At 34.6% G+C, this 26,601-nt stretch overlaps 1 protein-coding gene across 6 annotated transcripts in view; it reads left to right on the forward strand.

The window, feature by feature from the left end:
- Positions 1-26,601, forward strand: part of LOC135128122 (nephrin-like) — a 488,435-nt gene that overhangs the window by 460,351 nt on the left and 1,483 nt on the right. For 3 of the 6 annotated variants that reach the window (XM_064054984.1, XM_064054985.1, XM_064054982.1), the window contains 13 exons: positions 19,908-20,060; positions 20,114-20,308; positions 20,363-20,653; positions 20,707-21,006; positions 21,056-21,346; positions 21,404-21,706; positions 21,762-22,052; positions 22,107-22,394; positions 22,449-22,624; positions 22,722-23,139; positions 23,455-23,622; positions 23,707-23,852; positions 25,591-25,810. In XM_064054984.1, coding sequence (XP_063911054.1) covers positions 19,908-20,060; positions 20,114-20,308; positions 20,363-20,653; positions 20,707-21,006; positions 21,056-21,346; positions 21,404-21,706; positions 21,762-22,052; positions 22,107-22,394; positions 22,449-22,624; positions 22,722-23,139; positions 23,455-23,622; positions 23,707-23,852; positions 25,591-25,810 — 3,240 coding nt within the window. Of the gene's footprint in view, positions 1-19,907; positions 20,061-20,113; positions 20,309-20,362; positions 20,654-20,706; positions 21,007-21,055; positions 21,347-21,403; positions 21,707-21,761; positions 22,053-22,106; positions 22,395-22,448; positions 22,625-22,721; positions 23,140-23,254; positions 23,423-23,454; positions 23,623-23,706; positions 23,853-25,590; positions 25,811-26,601 lie in introns of all 6 variants that reach the window. The other 3 variants (XM_064054983.1, XM_064054987.1, XM_064054988.1) reach the window with 3 other exon arrangements.

Raw genomic sequence — 26,601 nt, forward strand, 5'->3', positions numbered from 1 at the left:
TACTATTCGTAGGACGCATTGGTTGTCACTGGTGATTAATTAGACTTATTTACGTCTTTTTGATACGAATCAGCTATTTTAATTAAAGTTAAACTGCTCCTTATTGGACGATGATGGTTTAATGGTTTTTCATAATTTTCTTTTGCCAGTTGATTGGTAATCAACACCTTGCTTTGTGATGTCTGTTTCCTTGTTTCTTAAAGTATGCCCGATGTATTTCCAATTTCTTTTCACTGTTTTCTCTATCGGTTCTTATCCACAATTCTTTATTTGTTATCTTAACTGACCAATAGATCTTAAATGTTCGTTTGAACCATCCCTATTAACTTCTTCTTTTATTTCCAAGTTTCTGTTGGATGCAACGGAGCTCTTCACACTTGTATTGAATATTCGAACTTTTGTTCTTATCAGTTTATAGGAGTTCCTTATTTTTTCGACATATAAAATACGCTTTGGACTTTATTATTCTTTCTGTGCTGGTTTTCATAACTTTTGTCTTCCTTATATTCATTTCGAGTCCTATCTTCTTAGCTCGTTTAGCAAAATTTTGGTGGAGATGAGTAGCGAAATTTGATTAGCCATTGGTTAGGTTGACAGTAGCCTCAAAACATGTGCTAAATTTCAAAACAATTGGTTTAATAGTTGATTTAATAGCGATGTACTATGTTTACAATAACCTTAAAGTTTGTTGTGTTTGCTTTTTTAAAACAAATTTTTAAATTTTTTCGTAGAATATTGAAGCTTTTCTATGTAATCAAGTTGTCGAAAGTCATTTTGGTCAGCTTGTAACCATCTACGTTATAGTTTTAAAGTATATCCACAGTTTCACAGCAATTGGCTTAGTAGTTTCAGAGATTGCGTGTCTGATAAAATTAGTAATAAACAGATGAAAGGAGACGACCAATATTTTCGTATTGTACAAGTCTGAAAACATGGATTCTACCACAGTAAAGTGTTAGTTTACGTTTGCAAAGTAAAAAAAGTGGAAAAAGGTAGCGTCAAATGTTGTTGATTTTGAAACGAGAGGTGCTTAGAAAAGAGAGATAACGCATGAAATGATCTTAACTATACTTGGCAGTGTTTATTTTGGATTGCTAGTCTTCTAGTAATCACGTACTACAGTAGCAAGTTGGTAAATAAGCAACCGTAAATAATTTACATCCTCATTGTCAGTGGATAATCGCACTTCATACATTTTAGATGGTAATCTTCTCTATCTCTGCGAGTAATTGCAAATTGAAACTAATTACTCTTACCTGGGAGATAGTAGGGAGATAAATACGTAACGTATTTTGTCCTAACCGTCTAGCTACTTCTCTTCATTAACTAAATTGTAAAGCGGTTAAGCAATTTCATGTCTTTAGAAATTAGTAAACGCATGAGATAAAATTGAATGTCTCTATAAATTAATTTTATTTTTTGCCAACTTCGCTTTTTGAGGGGAGAATTTTGACTGCGTTATGGTGCGTAATTATTATTCAAGAGCACTAAACGGCAATAAAATGCGCACTTAATAAATTACAAGTTAAAGCTTTAATAAACAGTGCACGTGTTGGGAGATATGGAGGTACCTTCATTAGGTGTAATGTTTCGTTATTGCCAGCTTAATGAAATTCGTTGGAACGTGTAACTTTAGACCAACAAATTTAATGTCGTCGGAACCCATTCCTGAAAATCTTGGTCTTGGTACTCTTGACCCAATTTCGTTTTTCTCATTTACCACCGGCTAATACGTATTAGAAACCATAATTTGTGAAAATGTGATGTTTATCGCGAAATGGTGTAGCTAATGCAGACGTAATGTAATATCAACTGAAATGTGCTGTAATAAAATCCAAGTGAAACTTCGTTTCCAAGAAAGTTTGTTTGTATCTTAGCAATTACAAACACAGGTATGAACAATAATTCCGCAAGGATCTTCATTTGGAATTGCAGGTTAGTTGTAATTCTATATTACCTCTCATGTAAATTTAACCTAGCAAATTGAATAATCCAACAAGCAAACTCTAAATTAGTTTAAGGGAACCCACTGTCAGCTTCAAAAGTTTAATTCATTACTCGTAAGCCCAACAAAGACAACTTTATAACAAACAAACAGCCCGATGCAAATTTGTTATAATAACTCACGCTGTCTGAGCGTTAAAGAAAGTATTTTGCATTGTTTTACTTGTCCGTCAGAATGAATAATATTAATGAAACGCATGAAAAACTAACTGTAATATTTCAGCCACTTTGGAATTTACGAACTTTAGCATTTTTGGCGATTTAAAGCGCCCTTTTATATCTGTTTACAAAATATCACCGTAATATTTATTCTACAAAATACGTAAGCCGATTTCATAGAGATCTCGTGGGGAAGAATTGAACCAAAATGTTTTCAGGCGAATATAGAGCGTGGTTATCCGCATGAATAATACTCGTATTTATTTGCTTAAAGTTTTTCATCTTTCCTCTTTTTACGAGGAGTTGAAACCAGGTACTAACGAAATCAAATAAATATTACGTTCGTATGTTGATTATATGAAAATCTCGTTTTAGAATTATACCGAAGAATTTTAAACCACAAAGGGATCGGTTTGCTTACAAAGCCCAATTTTTATGGGGTTCAAAAATTGGAACCGTGTTTAAATTTGTCTCCAGTTCCTCTATCAATGCTTCAGGGCTTGGGGGACCGATCAGGAAAAAGAGGTATAATAGCGCCTTTGAGGACTTAACCATAAGCTGTAATTTATAAAATTGCTGTTCTGTTTTGGCACCGCAAAAATTTTCAGGTATCCATTTAAATCTGAATAGATGTTTTTAAGTGTCATTTCAATAATAACATATATTCGTTGAAAATTTTGCTTTGTATGAAACGGTATAAATGCTTCCTGCAATTTTGCTGCACTGAAATTCGTTACTGGGAGCAATATTTTCCGTGCCAACTTTTGTCCGCGGCTTTTCAGCTGGAGTATTTGCAGTCGCGACATAAGTTCACCAACCGGTGTTTAGCTTAGCTCGGCTATAAAACGAGCTTTTACGGAATGAAAGACGTCTGTTGCAATAATGCTTCATGTCGCCAATAGCAATTTACTAAATTTAATCCGATAAAATAGGAAAAAAACACCACTTTAGAGTTTGAACGTGGTTTAAAAGTGTTTACATTATTTCATTAATAGACCTGCATTGCGTTGGGTCTAATAAGTTGAGTAAACAGACACTGCGTTATGTTCTCTAGCGCGACATATGTATTTGTATATAGTGTGTCCCCAACATATGGAATCAATTTAATACATGATCTGCATTTTTCAAACAAATCTAAAATTTTCTGGTGGTGTCAAAGCTAATAACATATCTGTATTAAAAAAAAAGTAAAAAAATCGACCTTTTTCGTCTAACTAAATTCTAATTTTGTTCGTACTTTATACACACCGTACGTATTTTTTACATGTTGTAGTAGAGTTTCTTTGTGTACAAAAAAAGTTGACCCCGTAATTAGTGTCATTTAGGCCAACAATTTTCCAGTAATATTTTTGGCAGAGGTCTTCGTCGATCCTTCACAGACGACACATGTCGGTTTGAATTCGATATAAATTTAATTATTGTATTTAGGACGATAGTAAATTCATTACACACTAAGACAAAAAGTCATATATGTACAATATACAAACCCAACAAACGAGTTAATATTCTATTATTTACTGTGTGGGATTTTTCCAAAATAAAACAAATCCGCTCCTTTTCAGCATTTGCTTCTAACAAGCGCCTTTAGGTTGTATATATTTATTAGTATACAAAAATAGTGTTCTTCTGTATATGTTAATTATAACAATTGCGTTTTCCCAAAGTGTTTAACCTTAAAAAAAACTATTTTCATTCAAATACTCGTAACAAATAAATACTCAACTTTTAAATTTGAACGAAGCTTATAAAACGGATACTGTCGAAATCGTTCTCGAGCAGCTAAAAAAAATAATACTGGGTGTACATTTATGGGTTTCAAAAATTTCGCACTCGAACAGCTGGATTGCTATGCTTAGTATCAGTTTCAAAAGAGGCCATCAAAACTTCAGTTTGATGTTTAATTGTTTACTGAAAGGTACCGAACCGTTAAGATTTGAACAACACAGTAAAAGTGCGCATCACACAGTAGGTAAAATGTGCCACATTGCTAAACATATGCCTATAAATAGGAGAAAAATCCTCATAGAACAAATGCCAGGCTTTATTTTTCATTAATTAGAGTGGTTAAATACGTTACCTCATCATGCCGACGTGATTGCAGTCCATATATTTTACGCAAGAATTTAGTTTATTTCATTTATCCCACACAGCTAGGTGAGATCGTTAAAATACAATATTTTTTTAACATAAATAACATCTCGTTTATTTAAAATTTATTTTAATTAAAATTTATTTAAAATTTATTTTAAATAAAATTTGAAGTCGATGATAAAATTTGATATGTCACAACTGAACGAGCACGTGATTGCTATCACATACAAGTTGTTTAATGCCTCGTTTTTAGTAAACTTTACACTCTTATGATAATAATACTTTCATCCCAGTCATAATCTAAGTAACTATTATCATACTCTAGATTATACAGAAACAAGACTATTTAGATACATACACTAATTGCACTATCGAAAATCTGAATGCTATTAGTTCTTTTTGTTTGAAAAACACACTAATATACTCCTGGACAAAAAAAAAACCCAACAGTTGAATTTGTTGTGATTACTTGCAATTGTTAAAGATGTAAAGGTCGAATTTTTGTAAAAATAAATAAACATCGAATATTACTCGCCGGGTTACAGAACATAAGCTTCATGGCATAATTCAGGTGAGGTTGGTTATTACATATTGGTCCAGCTGTTCCCATTCTTCCAGAAGAGACCGTTGGAGTTCCTGAATAAATTTTGGAACACGCTTCCTAATGCGTTTTTTTATTCCGTCCCACAGACATGCTCTATGGAATTTGGATCTGGGCTACGTGCTGACCAATTCATCCTTCTGGTCCAAATAATCCCTTACCATAATCCCGATACGTGGAGGGGCGTTGTCATACATACAGATAAAATCCAGACCAACGAAGGGTGCCATGTAGTCCAACATGGTCTACTAAATAGTCGGTAATCATCAGAGCTGTTATTCTTCCCCTTTCCCTAGACCCAATACGTCAATTTTCATAGGATGTTCTTTCGTTAAAGTAGTACTATGCATAATGCTCATTAGGTCTTTTTCAAACCCGTTCTGCCCATCTGGTAATCTTAAATTAAATTTGGACTCATCTGAGAAATGAACCTTTTTCCACTGGTCGATTGTCCAACATGTTCTCTCGCAAATTCTAATCTTTTAGACCCGTTGCAGGTTTTCGTCTCCGTAGTGTTTTTGCAAACAATAGGACTATGCAAATTTTTTAATCGTTTTGCCACAATATTGAATATTGTACGACCACCTCTCAAATCTGAAAGGAACATAAATCGGTTCGTTCTGTGGTACACCTCTTTCGGTCAGTACCTTTCCTTTTGTAAGAACTTCTTTCCTGAAATCGTCTTAACGCATCAAGCACAATTGTTTTTCATCATTATGAAGGGGTACTACTACCAGATTAATTTACCAAAGACATTAACAATAATGGTAGTAGTCATCAGCAACCAGAAAAACAAAATTTACAGCTTTCTGGATACTTATTATTACATAAAAATGTGTACAAATTAGCTTGCAAGTTTCAGGCGAAAGCAATGAAAGGGAAGTTATAGAGAAATGTTCAAAAATCAATATTAAGTTACGCAATATTAATGTTGAAATTGTATTTAATATTATTATCAATGTTCCAAATATGAAGGTGTCCGGGTTTTTTGTCCAACAGTGTATTTGTTTCTGGTCTCTGTCAATCGTTCAAAAGTGACGGAATTATTCATTCAGATCGTTCCCTATCAAGTAGTAGTCAGAACAGTGGTGAATAATTTAGCTTTGTTGTGATAATAAATGTACTCAGATATTGCCTTGTTGGTGTCAACTTTTTCACTGATCTTTATATTAATGTTAAACAGAAACGTCCTCTAAATAAAAAGTAGGATTGATATTGCAGCTAGTAGTATATTTAATAAATTAATATTGCAGTCGCTCACTTTTATAAGTAAACAGAAATTTATTAAAAACGAACGAAAGCGATCATATTGGACGGATCACTGAATGTGATGTGGTCCTTTTTTGTTACAACATCACAGTTACACAACGATACATCAAATCTATAGGGGTCCTTAATCTGGTTATTGGTGTGCTAACGAATGATTTTTCGCGGTTGATTTTCCAGACTTGTGCACTAGACAGAATGATAAAAATAAAAAATGCCATTTTCCGAGCTAACATTCAAGAATTAATCCTGTAATAACACGCAATTAGTGAATGGAGCGGGAATCCATATATGAGCATGTCTTTACAACTGCTGCTGGTCTAGGAGGTATTTATTGATGGTGTAAGCACACATATAGTAAACAGAGCCACCAGATCGTATGATAACACAATGGAGTTGCAGGCTTTGTACAGGTATTATCAGCCTCACTATCCAGACTATTATGTAGGCATTATGGGACTCTAGCAATGGAACAATGTCCGACGACATTGTACGCCAAATCTGTTGACTAATTGAGGAATTAAAGTAGACAGTGCATTCAGGATGCGTTGGTAAATTCTAGTGACCCATTCAACGTCGTCTTTACTCCCAATAATGGGACTGCACCACTACGCAACCACACAGCTTCCTCCGTCTGTCAGCGTATTTAGAGTTAACTGACATACGAGAATGAATCCGCTTGAATTTTGTTGTGGAACCGAACCATTTTCCGTCTGGTTAATTTCATTTCATAACTCGCATCCATGCATAATTTTCTCGTATAAATGACCAACACGGAGTTGTACAAATTGTAGTTTCAGTTAAATCGAATACCTAAGATTTTAAGGCCGGTTAATGTAGTCCAGATTATCCTCGACATAAAGCCTAAATAAACACCTCATAAATTCGCAACTGTTACCTCAACAAAACCCCACTTTATGTCCCTTTATAAACAGAATCTACCTCCCGTAGAGGGAAATATAAAAATAGTAGCGGAGCTTAGAACGCCCTGCAGATTAGGTATTATTTTTATTATTTTCTTGTCTACCGTTTACCACATTTTGCTACAGTTTACTTCTCGCACGAAAAATCCTGAAACGTGGCCAAATTGCCGCAGCTTTTTTCCGTATTTTCAACGAATTTAATGTAATGATGCATTTTGGAACACCTGTCGGATTGCAAATGCGGACGAATTAGCATAAATGTGCTGCACCCTCGTTCGCTAGATGAAGAGTAAACGCTTGTCGTACGTTCCATGAGTGTGACAGAATAACGCCAGTGCCGTCTGACGGTTATTTGGAGCACAACGATGATTATTTGAGGTTATGTTGTCGCAAACTGCTTATTACACCGACTATGACACCGTTATTGCTCATACTTTGCTACCTTATTCCAGTAGGAATTTAACCCGATACCCCCGAGACCGTCGACCTAAACGCATTAAGTTTTAAGATAACTTTCGTAACGACGGCATTTTGCCCAAGTTTGATTGGAATTAAAATGTCCCTGGCTATTCCATGCGTCATACCAAACTGTCTTTGCCTACGTGCCTATCAGTTATGATCTAATAGCTTTCGTCTTATCAGTTACATCACTAAAGATTTTATGGATGTCCTTACATATACATCTACACCTACCTAATATGTTGAGTAAAGTGGAATCTTCTATAAAAGCAGTCATACGTATTTTCAGTGCACATGTTACCGACGTGGCATAACGATAAAAAATAATGTTTCGACATCAGAATAAATACAATTCATTTCGGTGGCTATTTTGAAGTATTAATAAATAAACAACGACACATCTCAAATTCTCACTGCCGAAGCAATTATATTATGCCGCTTCTTCGTCACAGTGTTCCATACTATACATCATAAACTTAATATGTAACAGAAAGGGTGGACTCAAGAAATACAACACTGCTTATTATGAAAACAGCAAAAGAAAAAAAAGGAATTAAATGTAAAGTCACATTTTACCATTGTCATGATCTTGAAAATAAAGTATTGATCGGATCGACGTATTTGGTATGGTAAAATACTTAAATAAATTGAGGAGCTGTGTCGGTTACTGTCGTATAGGTAATCCTTTTTGTAATAACTTCTATAAAGTTCAGTGAACTGTACTTGACTGATTTTATAGATAACGTTTGTCCATTTAAGGCGCCCGTCATTTCTGACATTTATTTTATTATTTTGTTAATGGCTTAGTGGGTGTTTTAATTAAGCAGACGAGTTGATACTTCGTTCATTAGTAAATTGATGATCGTTATCCTGTTTATTAATTTTAACACGCTTTTGGATATACATATATGTTAGTAGCAATACAACTTTACAATTTCATGAATGAAATTATGTTTGGGTTTTTCATTAAAAGTTACACCCAACAGTTTATATTTAGTTTTAAAATAAAACTATTTTTATACAACATATTGTACTCACAAACAGTAAAAACATACATACTTGTTTTCAAAAGTGGTTTAAAGACGATTGAGAAAGAACTTCCCACGTCTCTGAAGCACAATCCAACAAAACTAGTGTATTTGTTTGATAAATTATGAAATTTGTTAGTAGAAAGAAATACATTAATTTGGATAGGTATAATGTAATCTAATAACATAATAATGTGTTCCTTGGATTTAGGGAAAATGGGAGAAGTTATTTCTGGTTTAGTTAATAAAATAAATTTCTGCATTCGTTTTATTTTTGGGACAGGTGCATAATATTCTATACGTTTTAAATCAGATTTATGTAGCAAAATTTTGAGATGACGTCCTCAAGTTTTTGGAAGGGGTCAACTATGTTTACGATACTTTTATATTGCTTGTATAATTTTAAGGTAGCGGATCTTGCACTTTGATTGTTTCCAAGAATCTAGATACTGTAGGTAAAAGATAAGAGCAAATTAATAAACCAACGCACATGGAGGCATAACTTATACATGTTATAAAATGTAAATAGGATTTACCCAGCAAAATTTTGACACGGAATCATCAAATTATTGATGGGAGATCGGACAAATTTTGGTTAGCGAATTTCAGGACAATGAGTATCGGGAATTATCTATTTAATAAAGATGCTAACAGGCGACCGACAGAAACGGAAGACCAAATTTTTCGTATTGTAGGACTTATGTAAATTATTAGTTGTGGGCATAATCTAATTCACTTTTTTATTTAAATCATGTAGAACTAAAGAATTTTTCTTACATATTTTCGTACCGTTTATGCTGAAAGGTAAACCGTAAATGCAAAAATTTACATAACGTAGTTTTAAATTTTATATTCTGTATAAATAATGCATAAGGCAAGTTAAAGGAGAGTGCATTTAGAATAAACTATCTGGAAGTATAAGTTAACAAGCTTTACATTTAGTTCCAAACTATGGTTCAAATTGCAGAGCTCTAATTTTGAAAAGAATCAATTTGGGTTTCAACTGAACAAAAACATTTTCCTGCAGAGATTGGGGTAAATATTATAACAATAATAATAAATAAAATGTTTACATAAAAAATATTGATATTCTGAAACAATATTTTGAGCCCATTTATTAAATACCTACTAAACTCCATAAATAAATAAACAAACAGCGGTTAATCTCAATTCCACAATATTACAACGATATAGCACGAAAAACAATCAACCCCTTTGTCATAATAAAAGCTTAAATTTACGTAACATCACGAATCGAAGTTCACGTCTGGAAGGATCTCCAGGGATTTACTTTAAGAAAAACCGATCCTGAATAGGAGGAGAGCCTCGAATAACGGAAAACAATCATACTTGATGAAATCGCCAATATTAACACATTCTTCGGTCCACAACGCCTATAGGACGAAAGGATGGGTTATTCAACGGTGAAAATAATATTTGGACCTAATAAAAGAAGATAAAACCGGACCTGTCGGCGACGCAATATAATTGATTGAATAAGATCGTGGCCGGAGCAGAGAGCGATAGGAAGGAATCCTTGGCGATGTGTCTTCCCAGGTCAGAAGGAACGCGCATACTCTTGGCTCCTCATTCAAGCAATATTTAGATTGTGTTTTTTCTCACTTCTACGTCTGGAAAAATTTCATTTTCTTTTTTTTGCAGAAGCTCTCTTAGGTACTATGATCTTGTGTAGCGTAAGTTCTTATTTTCATTGCTTTTTTTCTGTATATTATGACAAGCGTCCTACACTCATTCCTGCCGCCTCTTGCCTTTTTTCTGTCTTTTTGATAATGCAAGTTATTTGCATATTTCTTTTTCCTTTTTTTTTCGTATTATTATCTATTTTTTTTTTCTTTGTATGTGCTTGTAATATTTTGCGTCTGCTCAATTATTTTCCCTTTAGTCTCGTGCTGCCCTCAGAATCAGACACAAATGAAAACTCACTTGAAATATGCCTCTATTATATCGTCTCCATATTAGAAGGTCCAGGTTCAATATAAGTTTAAGTAGAAAATTTCCAATGTAATCACTCACGATAACAATAATTTATGTCTCAGTATGAGACTTTTAAAACTATGAGGCAGCATTTAGGTTTGTTTTATCTGTGTGTCTGTTGATGTAGAAATCAGTTCGGTTCGCGCGAAGGTGGAGGTAACGCGTCGACCGTCGCAGGGAATCTTAACCAATTTCAGACTTTTTAAGGGTTCATTGATTGATGCAACTGACATCGTCAATAATGCGCGACTGATTGTACAGTAATATTATATTTATTTTTATAACTGCTTCAGTCGGGTGTTCTTCAAGCTTTCTTCTTTTAGTCGGACCTCATGCTAGAAGATAAAACTGGACTTGTCGCCAACGCAATATAATTGATTGAATAAGATCGTGGCCAGCGCAGCGGAGGATAGGAAGTGGCAATTCCTGTCGGTGTGTCTTCTCCGGTCACACGGAGCGCAACGCATATTAGTAATTCCATTTGATGAGTCCGGGGAGATCCGTAAAGTCCGGTGCTTGGCTCCGGGCCAGAGCTCCAGTCACGTTCTCGGTCATCTGTAATGTCACGCCGTCCTCTTTATTAGCCATAACAAGCCATTCCTGGACTAAATGCATTCCAGATGCGCGCCGTTCCGGCCCATTTTCTATTTCATATCGACACAAGGAGGAAATCGACGGAATTTATAAACGCTGGGGCCGCGTTCCCATATCCGACAGACAACGCTAAATCATTGCAGCCCCATTTGCGAATTACTGATGCTTGCTCCAATTAGGCTTGTTTATTTCCACTGCAAAACGTGTATCGTTCCGCTGAAAACCCGCATTGATCCTAGTGTCAATTTCATATTAAAAAATATACACGACAAACAATACATTATATCGTTTACATAACCTGGACTGTTACACTAGTGTTACAATTCGGAGATTTATTGGTGGAGGTACAACCAGTGCATTAGCTGCGAACACCACTGGGATGAGCTTTCGTATGATGAGGTAATGGGTGTTTCGTGGGATTGTGTGCGAATATTTTAATCAGTCGGGCAGTCGTGCAAACCGTTGCAAGCTGCGAGTTGGAGAAAATGAACACGATTGTAGGTATAATAAACTGCGACAAGTATCAGATGACATAGTCCTGCATTTATCTGTCAAGTGTAGTTTGAAGTAAAGGAAAACCCTATTCGTTTTTACGTGGCCACTAAAGAATTCGATTTTGGCCGAACACGTTTGTTACTTTTTCTATGTATCAGTTACACTGATACTCTGAATACTGATTTGTGTTATATTGATGCTCTCCACAAGGTAACAATTGGTTTTGGTATCACGTCCCAAAACATAACTACACACATCTGTTTAATTTTGATTACAGCGCGAACTATAACTTTACAGTGTTGTGTGTGTGTACTAACGCAGCGGATTTATTTTGTTAATTTATCAATTAGTATCGAAGTCGGAAAAATTTCGTCGTTTATTAATAAATGTTACTGTTCTTATTTTATTTCACGTTACAAGTGAAGATAAATCTTGAGTTCCAGTCCTATTGAAAATGCGACAGGAACCGCTTTTGTCGCAGTAAAGAAAAGTTTTTTAAGCAATTAGAGGTTACCATCGTATTACAAAATGGAATATAAAATATAAGATAAAGATAAATTTATTACATTTGCACTTATTTTTTCTCAGAAAACAGGGTTTGCTTCAATAAGCCAAAATAATCGTGGTTGACAAACATTAACAAAGGAAATTGGAAGTTTCACTATACAAGACAAAAATCAATGCTTCTAAACTTTATTTCTTTATTGAGTACACATTTCTGTGATGTGACCTAGACGTTTTAACAGTTTTTCTTAAAAACTTCAGTGGTAAGGAATACAAATATTACAGTGTCAAGCTTACATTTTGTTGCATAGTGTTACCTTCTACACTTGTTTCCTTTAGTTCTACATTTATGTAAAATAATATAGTAAAAAATGTTTAGGTATAATAACCCCGTATAATTCTATGAACAAAACGTTCACAAATAATGCGTACCTATCAATCAAATGACCATCGGAAGTTTAAATTGGTCCAATCTGGCTTCCATCTTTCCACAATAACACTCGCCACCCATCTCACGAAGAAACAATATCAAATGAGGACTCTATGTTCGACCACTTTGATCGACATGTGACGTAATCTGTATGCACCTTAGGTATCCAGCAATCTGTTAAATCTATTAAATTGAAATTTACACAACCGTTATGTTGATTATATCGGATATTAGTTAATAACCGATGTAATATAATATTAGTATAGTGGATAAAACACATTCATATTGTGCCATACATTATGTAGGTCTTCCACAGGCACGACAAATGCTACCTGCGCCTCAAAGTTGATCACAAAATTGCTCGAAATCACTCAGCGAAAAATACAGTCATTAGTTCTTGACCTAAAACTATAGTGTTGAATTCAAAAGGTTTTATTCAAACACCACACACACAGGTTAATTAAATTTCTCACGGCGAAATCAAGGTTACTTACGTTTATATCCTCCTTTCTTTCATTTTTTTGTTATTTTTAACACTGCAACTCTACTGTTAGTAAGAACCTTTTCAAATAAAACTAATATCCTATTCAACTATTAAAATTATAGGTTATATTTTTGGTATTTTATGAAGTATTGTGGGCATCCTACAATTTTGCGTTCTTCATAGTAATGATAAAGCAACATCCCAAAATCGACAAAATTTGTGTTGACAAAGAACGGAAACCTCGTCTCTGCAAAAATTAGATGTTTCATTTCTAGTAATTTACGCTTGTTATTTTTGTTGCCATAATGACCATATGATGTTCTGAAATTCTGGTTTTAATAGACCCACTTCTTCCTTTTTTTTAAGTAGGTAATTAGACTTGAACACGAATATCATTTTAACAAGCATTCCAAAAATTTAGACTAGACTTCGGTTGCCCATGAACTACAGTGAAGCAAATTCAGTTTGTTGTAAAAATTATAAAAGTTTATTCTGTAGAATTATATATAAGACTATATTCCAAGAATGCTCGAACGGTTAAATCGACAATTTTTGATTTAACGATAAAATTCATTCATTCATTATTTTTTAAACTACGTGTACAAACAATTAAAAAATATAAATATTACTAAAAACAAAGTTGCTAAAAACTAACAAATTTGTTTTTACGTTTTGCAGTTTCAAAGTTAATGTGTAAACTGTTGTAAGGTAAAAACTCAGTCGGATTCATAAATTAAAATGCAGATGTCTATTATTTTATAAAATTTAAAGAATAACATTTATTCGGCAAAGTTGTAGTATGACGTCATCATTTTTTTGAAAGGCCATAAACGAATCAATTTTGATCAACGATTTATCATGCTTCCTTAATGTAACATTGGAGCGTTTCCAAGATTTCAGAGCAATAAAATACATATAAAGTGACAACATCGGTCCTGTAGTTTCGGAAATTATCTGCCTAATAAAAATTGACACAGACGACAGACCTATTTTTTCGTACTCTAGCGGTTATGAAACGTCCGATAATATATTTTTTATTTTTTAGAACGCCACAGATGTCATGACTTTCATAAAATTATTAAATACATCTTTTGATATATACCTGCATTCTTTGCTGTATGTGACACGCACCACCTGTTTTCGACAAATGCAGAAACCTTTGTACACTTTGTACACAATCCGATTCTTATTTCGTTCATGGTTCTTGAAGTAGAGAGAAGTTTGTGTTGCATGATGTCTGTCTTGTAAACAGTAATAGGGAGATTTCGCTTTAGAATACAGTTGCATCAGAAATGCAGCAGGTTATTATTATTGGCTGAATGACGTTGTAAGATTCTTCACTATTTTTAGGATTTTACTCAACGTTAAATTATTTGTCAACGATGACTTAAGATTAATCTAATTATAGAAAGAATTCTTGCCACAACTGTAGTCTGATGTTTCCGCATAATGCACAACTTTTTACATTTGTCTTTAAAATCGAACTGAATCTAAATTTTTTAATAGTAACTTCTAAAGTATATGTGAAAATTAGGAAAAAAGCTTTCATATTATCCCACACATTTACGGTCAGTTTAGGTACATACAGTACAGTAGGTATGTGATTTAATTGTGCAGGGATGCACGGTGTATTACTCAATTAAGTTGTTTATATATTACACAGGAGTAATCTAATCAAAGTGGTAATCTGTAAACTATGAATGGCATCAGCAGCCCCAACTTTATGTATCTACCTGTGAGTCTGTGCAAAGCGACAGATCACCACATCGTTATTAATAATGCAGAGTTAATCTTGTTGAAACTCACAGCTAGGAATGTTAATATAATAAATTGAAGCAAGGAACTGCAAATTTCAATACGAGTGGCAGGTGCTGCAAAGGATCAACTTCAAATTTATTCACCTACCAACTTCGATTATTATGTTTCACCACATGAGGCAGTCACTTTGATGTCATATGAAACTTTTAAACGCTGTGAATGGAGCAAAACTCTGCGAGATTGACACTTTTGAGCACCAAATTAGTCAACAGACTCCATAAACACCTTCATATAAAGTGATGTTATAAGCTTTATTTGCTCCTGATGATTGACATGTTTATTAGCTACGATAATGACGAGCAAGAAAAGACTACAAGAAATCAATAAAGCACCAGCATTGTCTCTTGAAACCAGCTTGGCTGTATTTTCACAATTTATGTAGCCAGAGAGCTGACCCATTTTACGAGAAACGCAAATGGTAGCAGTGAATAACGACTGAAGACGTGATTAATTCAGTTTTAATAAATTCTTTTGCTTTTGAAGCTTGAAAGCGCGAAAAACTTTTAGCTGAGTAAATTAAATAATTTGTAATAGAGGCGCTATGAAATTAAGTTTTATACACCAGACGAATTATGTTCAAAATAAATAAAAGGAAAACCAAACTCACACTAGTGTCTGCACTTCATAATTTTGTTTTCTACGCCTTCAGAATTCTAAAGGAGCTGCTGAACTCCACTGGAAGCAAATTGGGACGTTAAGAGTGTCACTCTTTCAAAGGATCAGAAGTAAAGTTTTACTGGAAACAAATAAAAATTCCGACAACGCGAGTCACTATTAATGCAAATACAATTTCCGTAAATACTCTAGGGGACGAAGTTTAGATTTTAGCAAAATTGCAGAACTTACTCAAAGGTTTTTAGAGACAGCAAATCCAAACTGTTTGCGATAAGTCGTAGTTAGCAACTAAACGAAAGCAAACTAGTTTAAGTTTAACTAACATGGACCGATTATACTTATAAATTATAACACTGATTCATATTCCTTGACTGTATCGATCATTTTCTGTGCGAGATGTTTTTCCACCGTACTTAGTTTTTGAACATGTTTAACTTTGTGGATTGAATTTTATTAGCGTCAGCTTTTGTCATTCCACAGGTAATGTCAAATGTGAAATTAAAAAAAAAAACTTGTTTTCGTTTTTACCATTCACGGATCTCCGGCACGGATTCTCAGTGGTTTCAGAATTATGCTAAGAACTAGAATTTATTCTGACAATTTTATTAAATACTCCTATCATATATGTGTATTATAATCTTGTCAATTATCCGCGATGTCCAAACTGAGGAAAAAATACCAGAAAAATTGTTTAGAGTAGTTTGTATAACGGCACAACAAAACATTTTTAATTATTTTCAATTTCGGAAAAAAATTAGCAGACATCGGATCTCTTAGATCTGTTATCTACCCTGTCACTGGTATCATGGATTATGCTATTTTCTAGATTAAGTGAGCGAAGAAGACATCTAACAAAATGACCAGTAGTGACAGTGTAGTTTTCAGTGATCTTCTTTTTTCGATTACGATTTTTACCAAAAGAAGAATTAAAATTTGACCAATAAATTCATAATATGCAAAATACGATCCATTGGTAGACCTCATTAAACGGATTGCAACATTTGTTTTTAAGTGGAATTTAACTTCTTTTGAAATGGTTATTGTTTTCACAATACAATTTACAATAAGTTGCATAATGAAATTTACAAGGGAATTCGAGTTTAAAGTGCTATTTCAGTAATGGCTAACATGGTCAAGTTGATTGTATTTTCCTCCAACAATAGGCGGTTTCCATAATTCCCGGCATTGATGAAAAGAAAGTTTCAAACAAGGTTTATTCGAAATTTTTATTATGTAACGTGATACAAATTTTGTGTTTGCGTTTTAAAATTTTGTTTAGAAAATACGTATAAACTTTCCAAACAAGAATAGAAAACGCCAAATAAAAGAATAAAAGTAGTTTTCAGTTTGACATTACTAGTTTAAGTTGTTCTAAAACATACTTTATCGATTTCCAGATAACAATGATGGGAAATAGATAGATAGTTCAACGGTGACGATTATTAATAAAACAAGATACGCAACTTAAATACACCCATAATAAAAAGTAAAACATTTAAAATTCTTGTGTCAAAAACTAGTTATTCAATGAATACAAAAACAAGATCATCATATTTCTTTTTAATATATATATTTACTTTCATGACCCTTAGAGAATGAAAAATTAGGTCGCCTGCTTCCGTCTTGTCTGTCGTCTGTATCGATTTATATTTGACATTAGATAATTTCCGAAACTACTGGACCGGTTGTTGTCAAATTTTATAAGTACATATATATGTATATTGGGAATATCGTGTAGATGGCAAAACGCTAACCAAAATTTGTGTTTTCTGTATACAGGGTGTTTTTTTTTATTTAATACAACTTTGTAACTTTTTTATTTTTGAAGATCGATCGTTTGTTCTTTGGATAGATTTCTATTGTACTGTAAGATCTATTTGATGGTAAACAAATTCTTTAATTCTGACTTATGTTAACACCGGAAATGGCATCAATTTTACATTTTTAAATAGAACATCCGATATATTTTTTAATAAATGAATACATTTTGTACCACAAAAAATCAAAAGCAACCAATATTCTAAAATTAATAATAAAAAAGTTATTTAGTAAATAGATGAAAAATTTATGTCTTCATGAAAATCTAGAAGCCCAAAAAATTAACAACCATGTTTTCATTCACTTAGTTGCATTAAATTTAAATAAAAAAAATCTTTGTTTGCTTAAAAACAAGAATTTATTTTTTTAATATTCCGAATGTTTTTTTTTTGTAAACGTCCAAACTAGCAGAACGGGCCAAGAATTAAATTCGAATACTTATAACAACAAGAGTACAAGTATTTCTCACAATAAATTTTGAAAAAATTTGTTCGACGCACCTTTCATTTGTGGAATTCGCTATAAACTTGGGTTTAATGTTGTGCAAATCTTTATGACGCGTTGTTTCAAGATATCTTTGTCTCTCCATCCATCAAAGTAAACATTATCTTATTATTATCCTCAAAGAAAATAATCAATGGGGTTCAAATCAGGCGATCCTGAAGGCCATCCTATTGGGCCTGTACTCCCCATCCAACGGTTTTGAAACATTTCTGTTAAAAAAATATCCACGTTTCTTACACTGTGAGGTCGTGCCCCATCCTGTTAAAAATACAAGTTTTGAACGTGATTCAACGGTAAGGTATCTAAATAATCTTCTTCCATTTGGGCAGAATTCGTAAATATTGGTCGCCATTCAGGTTGATATCCAAAAAAGTATGGTCCAATTATGGCATTATTTACCGTGCCAACCCGTACATTAAAATTACAAGCTCTTTGGTTTCGCCTTGTTTTAAATAAATGCAAATTTTCGGTAGACCAGTAGTGAGTATTGTGCCTTCATTGGTGAACGAAGTTTCGTCTCTCCAAATAATGTTTTTAAACAATAATTGTACTTCTTAGCTTCTTCATTTTTCTTCAAAATATTGAGGGTTAATACTGTAACGGAAATTACCAAAATGTGATATCCTCTTCGTTAATATTTTCGAATCTTCTCTTTTTCTCTTTAAATTAACCTGTATTTTTTAAATTATCATTACTGTGTTTTTTGTAAATGCTATTGTTTCAATTGAATTCATTCATCCAATTATTTATTATGTATTATGAAACAAGAAAGACACCCTCGCACACATTTTAGACTTTTATTAAAATATCCCTACCGCTACCTTTCATTCAGGGTTACCATTCTCCACTATTTCGTACTGAAAGTTTTGCCACATTTGTTCTTAGTTAAGGATATTAAAAACAAATGTTCTTTGATTATCATGAGTATTATCATCATCTGCATATATGTTGCATTATTTTCGACATTTGTTCCAAGATAAAAATCTCTACAACTTAGATAAAAAATGCAAGATTTATTTATAAGATTTCATCACCAACACATTTCCTACTTACTACATTTGATTCCTCTCTTTCGTACATAGATCAAGGTTACTTAAATAAGTGATTCCAATTTCAAAATAGATGTTACGAAAAATCACTGTTAATAATGATTCTTCGTGATGGGTTTGCACACAAATGGTTAATTATACACAGCAAATGTTATCGACTGACAATTTTAAATTTTAATCATAGTGTCTGGAAGAAGTATAAAAATTGAGCACAACTTTAGAGAATTGAAACGATATGTGTCTGTATTTTATCTCGTGCCCTCATCGTAAATTACCTTACGATATTTAGAAATTGCAGCTATTTTTCGATAACGATGTAATTTGGTAAACGCGTTTTGCTTTAGGATGTCTGTTCGAGGCGACAGTTGCGTAATGGTCTGATCGATGTCACTTATAACTGCGTTGACTTGCGGCTTTCTATAACATTGGTTGTGGCAGCATCCGGAGCGCGCCCGGAGTTCGTGTGTGCGTTAATTTCAGACCGGAGATTCTCAAGCTCTGTTTAGAACCAATATTTGTGGAGGCCTCCTTTGTCGATATAGCATAACCGAAAGGCCAGGCGTTACGTGCGCTAAATCTCAAATCGTCCACTTTATTAGTTTACACATCTCGCATTGTCTTTACATAAGGTTGTTTTTGTCTCTTACTTGCGCATCTCGGATTAAGAGAGAAGACGCTAAAGACGTGCCGATACTACGCAACCGGAGTCCGTTATTAGTTGCGGTGATGGACTAAGAGATCCCGGACGATCTGAGTCGGTGGTAGTGGCGCGAGGTCATGGTCCGTTGTGATAAAGAGATTATTAGATTTGAATTGGAACAGGGTTGTTTCTCACACAAAGACCCGAATACGCCTCAACGATATACTGGCGAATTACTTTTATATTCGTGCCGATGAACCGCAAATAAAAGAGACGTGGAGATCTTTTATATAGCTATTTTATCATATGGAGTAGTCTGAATGAAATTGATGTTGGATTTCTAAAGCGGGAGGGTTGAATTTATCGCAATGTAAACAATTTATTTTATCAGACTTCCTTCTATAAAAAATTTACATTTCACTCTTTTCAGCGCCGCCATCATCCGTTGAAATTTTAGACCACCGGCATAATTCAAAGATTGAAATAAAAGAAAATGAAGAGTTCCATCTCGAATGCAGAGTGCGAAATGCAAAACCAGCAGCAAAAATTGTCTGGTACAGAGGAAACGTAGAATTAAACATACGTAAGCACTTTAAATATTTGCTCAACTTAGGATGACAAACTTTTTCACTGCAGCCAATCGCGATGATCAAATAATTGAAGTTCCCGGGAAAAACGGGGACAAAAGGGTTACCAGATACGACACGCATTCTCGTATATCGTTGAAGCCAACAGCTGAAGATGATTATGCCGAATACACGTGCGAAGCGAGGCACGAAGCATTATCTTCCGACATACCTATGAGAACAACAGTGCAGCTTAGCGTATTTTGTAAGTAATTTCACTCTTTATCGTTTAACAGACTCTGACTCCGAATGTGCTCAGATCCGCCTGGTTTGCCATATATTGAGGGGTATACGGAAGGGGAGACTATTCGACGAGGCCAAACCGTGGAGTTGGTGTGTCGAAGTAGAGGAGGCAATCCTCCAGCCCAATTAATCTGGTACAAGAACGGCGAACAAATCCGAATGGCGTACAGAACGGCCGGAAGAGTTTCAGAAAACGTTTACACTTTCACAGCGGACGCCAGCGACAACAAGGCAAGATACAAGTGCGAAGCAAGCAACATCATGTCCAAATCTCCATTGAAAGCAGAAGTCGACATGACCGTTTTATGTAATTAGCTCCGAATATTGTCGTAACGTTCCAGTACTATTTCGTTTTTTTAGTTTCTCCAGCACATGTCACCATATCAGGTCCAACCGAGGCCAGAGTTGGCGATCCAGTTCCCTTGACTTGCACAACCGCAAAATCGAATCCGCCTGCGGAAATTAAATGGATGGTGGCCGGCAGACAGGTTAGAAATGCCACCTCCAGAACTGTTGTTTCTCCAGAAGGAGGCTGGATTACAACCTCCAACATCACAGCCGTTGTTGAACCTAACAGGAGAAGTTTAGTTGTAATTTGTCACGGACTGAACATGCAGTTAACAGAAAATGTAGTCTCTACACATACTATCAATGTTTTATGTAAGTCTTCTTCGTCGCCTTGGACGTCTTATAATGTATTCTCTTATAGATCCACCAAGTCCGCCTTTTATTCATGGATATACGGAGGGGTCGCATATACCGTCGGGAACTGTGCAAAAGATCTCGTGTACATCATCTGGAGGAAACCCTCTGGCAACTCTGACGTGGTATAAAAACGACAAGAAGATCAATTCAGTTATAAAAACGACTGACAAATCGGTAACGGCAGAAATAACGATCCTAACAAATGTTACTGACAATGAAGCCAGATACAGATGTGAAGCGGCGAATTCAGCAACCGAGATTCCATTATTTGAAACCATCACTATGAACGTCTATTGTAAGCGATTCATCATGATAGATTATTTTCTAATTTCGTCTAAACGTGTCTTTGTAGTTCCTCCGGACCATGTGAAAATTCGGAAAGATCCCGTGGAATTAAAACCAAACGAGCAAGCAACGTTAACGTGCGACTCGAGTTCAAGTAATCCCCCAGCTAAATTATCATGGTGGAGGGAAGGCATCCCCGTACAAGGTTTGTACAACACGACGAAAGCAGGTCTTCATGGAGGCACCGTGTCCACAATCGAACTAAAACTTAATATCACGGAACAACTTAACGGAATTGTTTACACATGTCAAGCTACTAATGAAGCCTTACAACGTTCCGTTCACGACGCCATCACTCTCCAAGTTTTATGTGAGGATAAACTCTTGGCGCTAATATGACATCTAAATTAATCCTACACTTTTAGACAAACCCGTTTTCGATAAAGATAACGAAGAAGCGGTCACAGGAGTAGAAGGCGAGCCACTAATCATCACGCTGAAAGCGGATGGCAATCCGCAAAATATCGCATACACCTGGACCAAAGACGGCCTACCGATTATACAATCGTCAACTAGTTCTGGTGTGGAACGGATCATCTCCGACGGTCCGGTTTTAAATATAACAAGATTAAGCAGACATGACGCTGGCACGTACACGTGCGAAGCGATAAATTCGCAGGGCAGTTCGGTCACTCAGATTAACATTACTGTCCAATGTATGTTCAATTATCTAACCATGTCACTCAGTTTTACAGTAAATCAAATTGCAGATGCGGCGACGATCGTTGCCACAAGCGAGAGTGTGATAGTAAATCCGAATGAAGATGCCACACTCTCGTGTACAGCGGATGGCAATCCGTTGTCTGATGATACGATTACGTGGAAAAGAGACGATTTTCCGGATTTCGATGCCCGCACTTCAGTCATGTATGATAAAAATGGAACGTCATATCTGAGGATAACTGATGTCACGAGGGACGATTTAGGAAATTTCCAGTGCACTGTCAACAACGGAGTTGGGAATGTTACAACAAAAGATGTGATGCTCATAGTGAAACGTAAGTAATCGAATTCGCAAATCGGTTTTTAATTCTAACGAGTTACAAACACAGATAAACCCGAAATCGACGAACATCCTGCTCTGCTGAAATTTGCAAGCGATGCGGGCGACACGGGGAAAGTTATTTGCAAGAGTCAGGCATCTCCTCTAGCTAGATACTCTTGGGCTCGATCAGGGTCGCCAATTACTGCCAACACCACAGGAAAATACTACACTACTTTTAGACAGGTGAGCTTGGAATAATCTCGATAGAGTGGCGGATTAACATAAAAGCTTTCTGCTTTTCTTTTTCTTCATTCTTCAACGTCGTTGTTTAAATTTTCAGATCGACGCTTTAATGTCTGAATCCGTCCTGTACATTACTCACGTAACTTCATCCGATTACGGTAACTACGAGTGCGTTGCGAGAAATGAACTAGGCTTTTCTACAATTTCACCGAGACTTGAAGTAACTTCTGCTCCAGATACGCCGACGCTTCTAACAATATTAAATGTGACTCACGATACCGTTACACTGGGATGGACACCTGGTTTTGACGGTGGCATGAAAGCCTCTTATCGCATTAGATACAGACAAGTAAATGATGATGGCTATAAATATGTGGACGTAGTGCCTCATAATGCGACTACTTTTACAATACGTGATTTGGAGGTTAACACACAATACGTGTTTTCCATTATGGCGATGAATAAATTGGGAAACAGCAGGTTTATTCCTGATCTATTGTCTGCGAAAACATCAAGTGAGTTTTTCTTTTGTTCTCTCGTTTCCCAATATGGCTTATTTCAATGTTCGCATTTGCACTAACTCGTTCTTTGTTTTTTCCATGCAATTCTTTATTAACGAACTAACACTAGACAAAGTACCTCCGTCTTATTCGTCACCCAGCTTAGATGAGAAAAACTTGAAAAACTTCCCCGGTTTCCTTGTAATAGTGGGCACTATTGTGGGCACCTTACTAATACTAATGAACGTCTTGCTAATTGGTTGTTGCTTACACAGAAGATCCAAGAAACGTGTTTCAGGTAATTAATACGTTTTATTTTCTTTTGTCCAGTGTACAGCGACCATATCGAGAAGACTATTCCGCCAGATTTGTTGGATAAACAGGATTTACCGAGAATTGTTATTATTAGTGTTTCTGTTATTGGTGTTTTCCTTTTAATTATCAACATCGGATTAGTTGCCGGTTGCATGCTTAAACGAAGAGCTAAAAGAATCCGAGGTTTGTTTTCACATTTGATATTTTATTTACTAGCGTATTTTATTGATCGCAGTAGTTTATAGATTTGTTTCATATTTTTTTCAGAACAAAGTAATCAGACTAGTAAATCGGCTACCATCGAAATGTATGCTCCGAGTAGCTACAACGATACCGTCACAGGTGAAACATTATCCTCAGTTAGTGAGAAAAGTGAAACTTACAGTAACGAAGGAAGTAACAACGACTACGTGGTAAGTTTTTTTTTTTTATAAATACTTTAGCATTTTTCATTTTTCACGACATGATCACTACTAATAATTCATATCAAATTTTCTGCTTTCTTTGAATAAACAACTCACTTGTGAATAAACCAAACTGACTCTTCAATTACTCATCAATATCTTCAACCAATGTGTATGTGAAAATGATGAGAACTCTGAAAGATTTATAGTTTCGGTAACTAAAGAATGAACCCATTCTAATTTCGTAAAACTTTAAAATGTTTGCAAAATAATATAATTAGATTAATGATCAGAGACAACAAGATGTTGAAAATTAGATGTGCATAAACATTCATAGTCTTTTTATTTGACAAAGTAGCTACATCTGTATAATCGTAAATAAATAAATTATTATAAATAGTTTTGCCTTAAAACTATAGTATTATGACGAGGAAGATTTTTCAAACCGCCGTCACTTTTTCTATGGGTTTTTTTTTGTTAAATTGTATATTACTAAGTCTTTAATTAAATAAGAATTTTTAGCAGAATAGGTTACCCCTGATCTTAGCTGTGTGAAAAATTCATTGTTTTCTGAGTGCAGGAACACAATTTAGAGCAGCTTAGGTAATGAAACTCGGAGTAAACTCTAGGGTATAAAAAATCGTTTCTAAACAACACTCACTGATTGCTTCGCATGGCAAATGTTGGTATCCAAAACTTATTTTTTATGAATATTTTATTGCATACTTTTAGCTGTTCATTTAACATAAATAATATTTGTCGTTAAAAAATTTAAAAATGTTCTAAACGTCTACAATAAACCATTGACACTTGAGAACGCGGAAATACCACTTACTTATGCACAACAGTGGGAATGAATAAACACATGCGTTTTTCACTGTGTTTTCTTCTATCAAACAAGCAACGCCAACTTGAGGACTTTTTCAACCGAACACCCGTTACTACAGAACAGTAGTGTCACTATTAAGAACGTCTGTATGAACAATATCTATTAAAAAATTGGTTTCGAATTCGAAAATTATATAAAAAAAGAAAACCGTGAATTAAAAAAATGAAAATTAAGTAGTTGTGTTAGTTACTTAAGTAATTGTACGTCGCACAATTTTCACGAAAAGTGGCATTTGTTTACGTCATACATATGTATGTTCTGTTCACGGGGGTAGGTGTTTCTAAAAAATATACACGTATGTAAATATATGCAGTAATTTAATATGCACAGACATGTATTTTCAATGTGGTACTTTGTTCTGGCATGAATACAGTTTATTGTAAACAGGACGTAAGCCAGATTTGTTCCGGGAATTAGTTACTGTTCGGGTTGTAATATACAAAAAGAAAACAACAAAGTGCGTTCTGTTGTTTTGCGTTTTTTAAAAATTTCCATATGTAAGTACTGCGTCTAATATACCGGATTTCAAACATTTTTTGAAGAAAGTGTAAGTTATATATACTTACATAATTTGAATAATTGTAGCTCCAACTGCTTTACAGTTATTAAGTAGACTAATACATGTGTTCATTAAAATTTTTTGCATTATTTATTATTAGACCGTGGGCTTTGAAATTGATTCTACTAAAACTGCACAAAACAAAAATAATATGACGTAATTTTTTCACACATAATTTTAAAACAACGGACTAGTTTGTACCAGGCAAAATATTACTTTTCGTTGTTTCTTTACTAGAAATAGTAATAGTAATAACGATATAAATGGAACGCAAAGTAACGCCTGAATATTTTTGCCAGGAGGATGGCCGTAAACAAGCAACGAGCACTTACCTCATGGACCAACAGGACTACCCAGGTGCGTACCCAGTGTGTCCCAGTTATGAGCTTCAGATGCAACCTAACATGGCTCACAAAACTCACACTCTTCCTCATCCTCATCATCACCACCAGCATCATATGCATGATAGGACCAGAGCTAGAGATGACCAAAGCCTTGGCTATCATGGTACTATGTCAGGTAACTAACTCGCTTGCTACCTACCTACCTACTAACGATCGCCTATTTGAAAAATGCAAACATTAGCTGCTTGAAACTGGTTGGTTCATGTAGCTAGGTGATATCTAATTGTAGTTTTGCAAATAATGTTAACCACTAAAAATTTGTTAATATTTTGTTGCCAAAAGTACTTTCAAATTAGTCTACGAGAAGATTTATAGTAAGCAGTAAAGTGTTAATACAGAGAGACAGTGTGTTCAGATTATCTATACATAGATTAAATACTTTAGATTATTATCTAAATGAAAATATGATCTGTTATTTGTTACTTTTACTGTACTGTTACTATTTTAAATGTACAGATATATTTTTCTCTATCTAAATAATTATGTTTTAATTATGTCTCGTATGTGGGACTTATATATTGGAAAATGTATTTTTGATTTAGTGAATTGTACTTTAGCTAGATCCTATGAACTCGAAAATGCCAAGAAAACCTTCAAATTTTAGCGAGATCAAATCTCTGTTAAAATGTATGAGTTTTAAGCTATATTTAGGCTTGTTTTACATATTCTGAACCTCTTGTCATATGCAAAATCAGTTCATTTGGCGAAAAGAAGACGATTGGGTATAGTTTCTACGTTTGGCGCTTGTAGATTCAAGGAATTAGTTCAAAAATCTCAGAAATGTAACTTTTGATGTTTCCTCGTATCATTTCATACTTATTTAGTAAAACAAATGATTTGATATGATTTTATGTCTCAAAAATCAAATACAAAAAAATTGTGTGTCATCTCTAATAGTAAAAATTC

Source organism: Zophobas morio, unplaced genomic scaffold (assembly GCF_036711695.1).
Source record: "Zophobas morio isolate AGI-343-1 ecotype UQ-CSIRO unplaced genomic scaffold, CSIRO_AGI_Zmor_V1 ptg000012l, whole genome shotgun sequence".
In the NCBI taxonomy this organism is placed as follows: Eukaryota; Metazoa; Arthropoda; class Insecta; order Coleoptera; family Tenebrionidae; genus Zophobas; species Zophobas morio.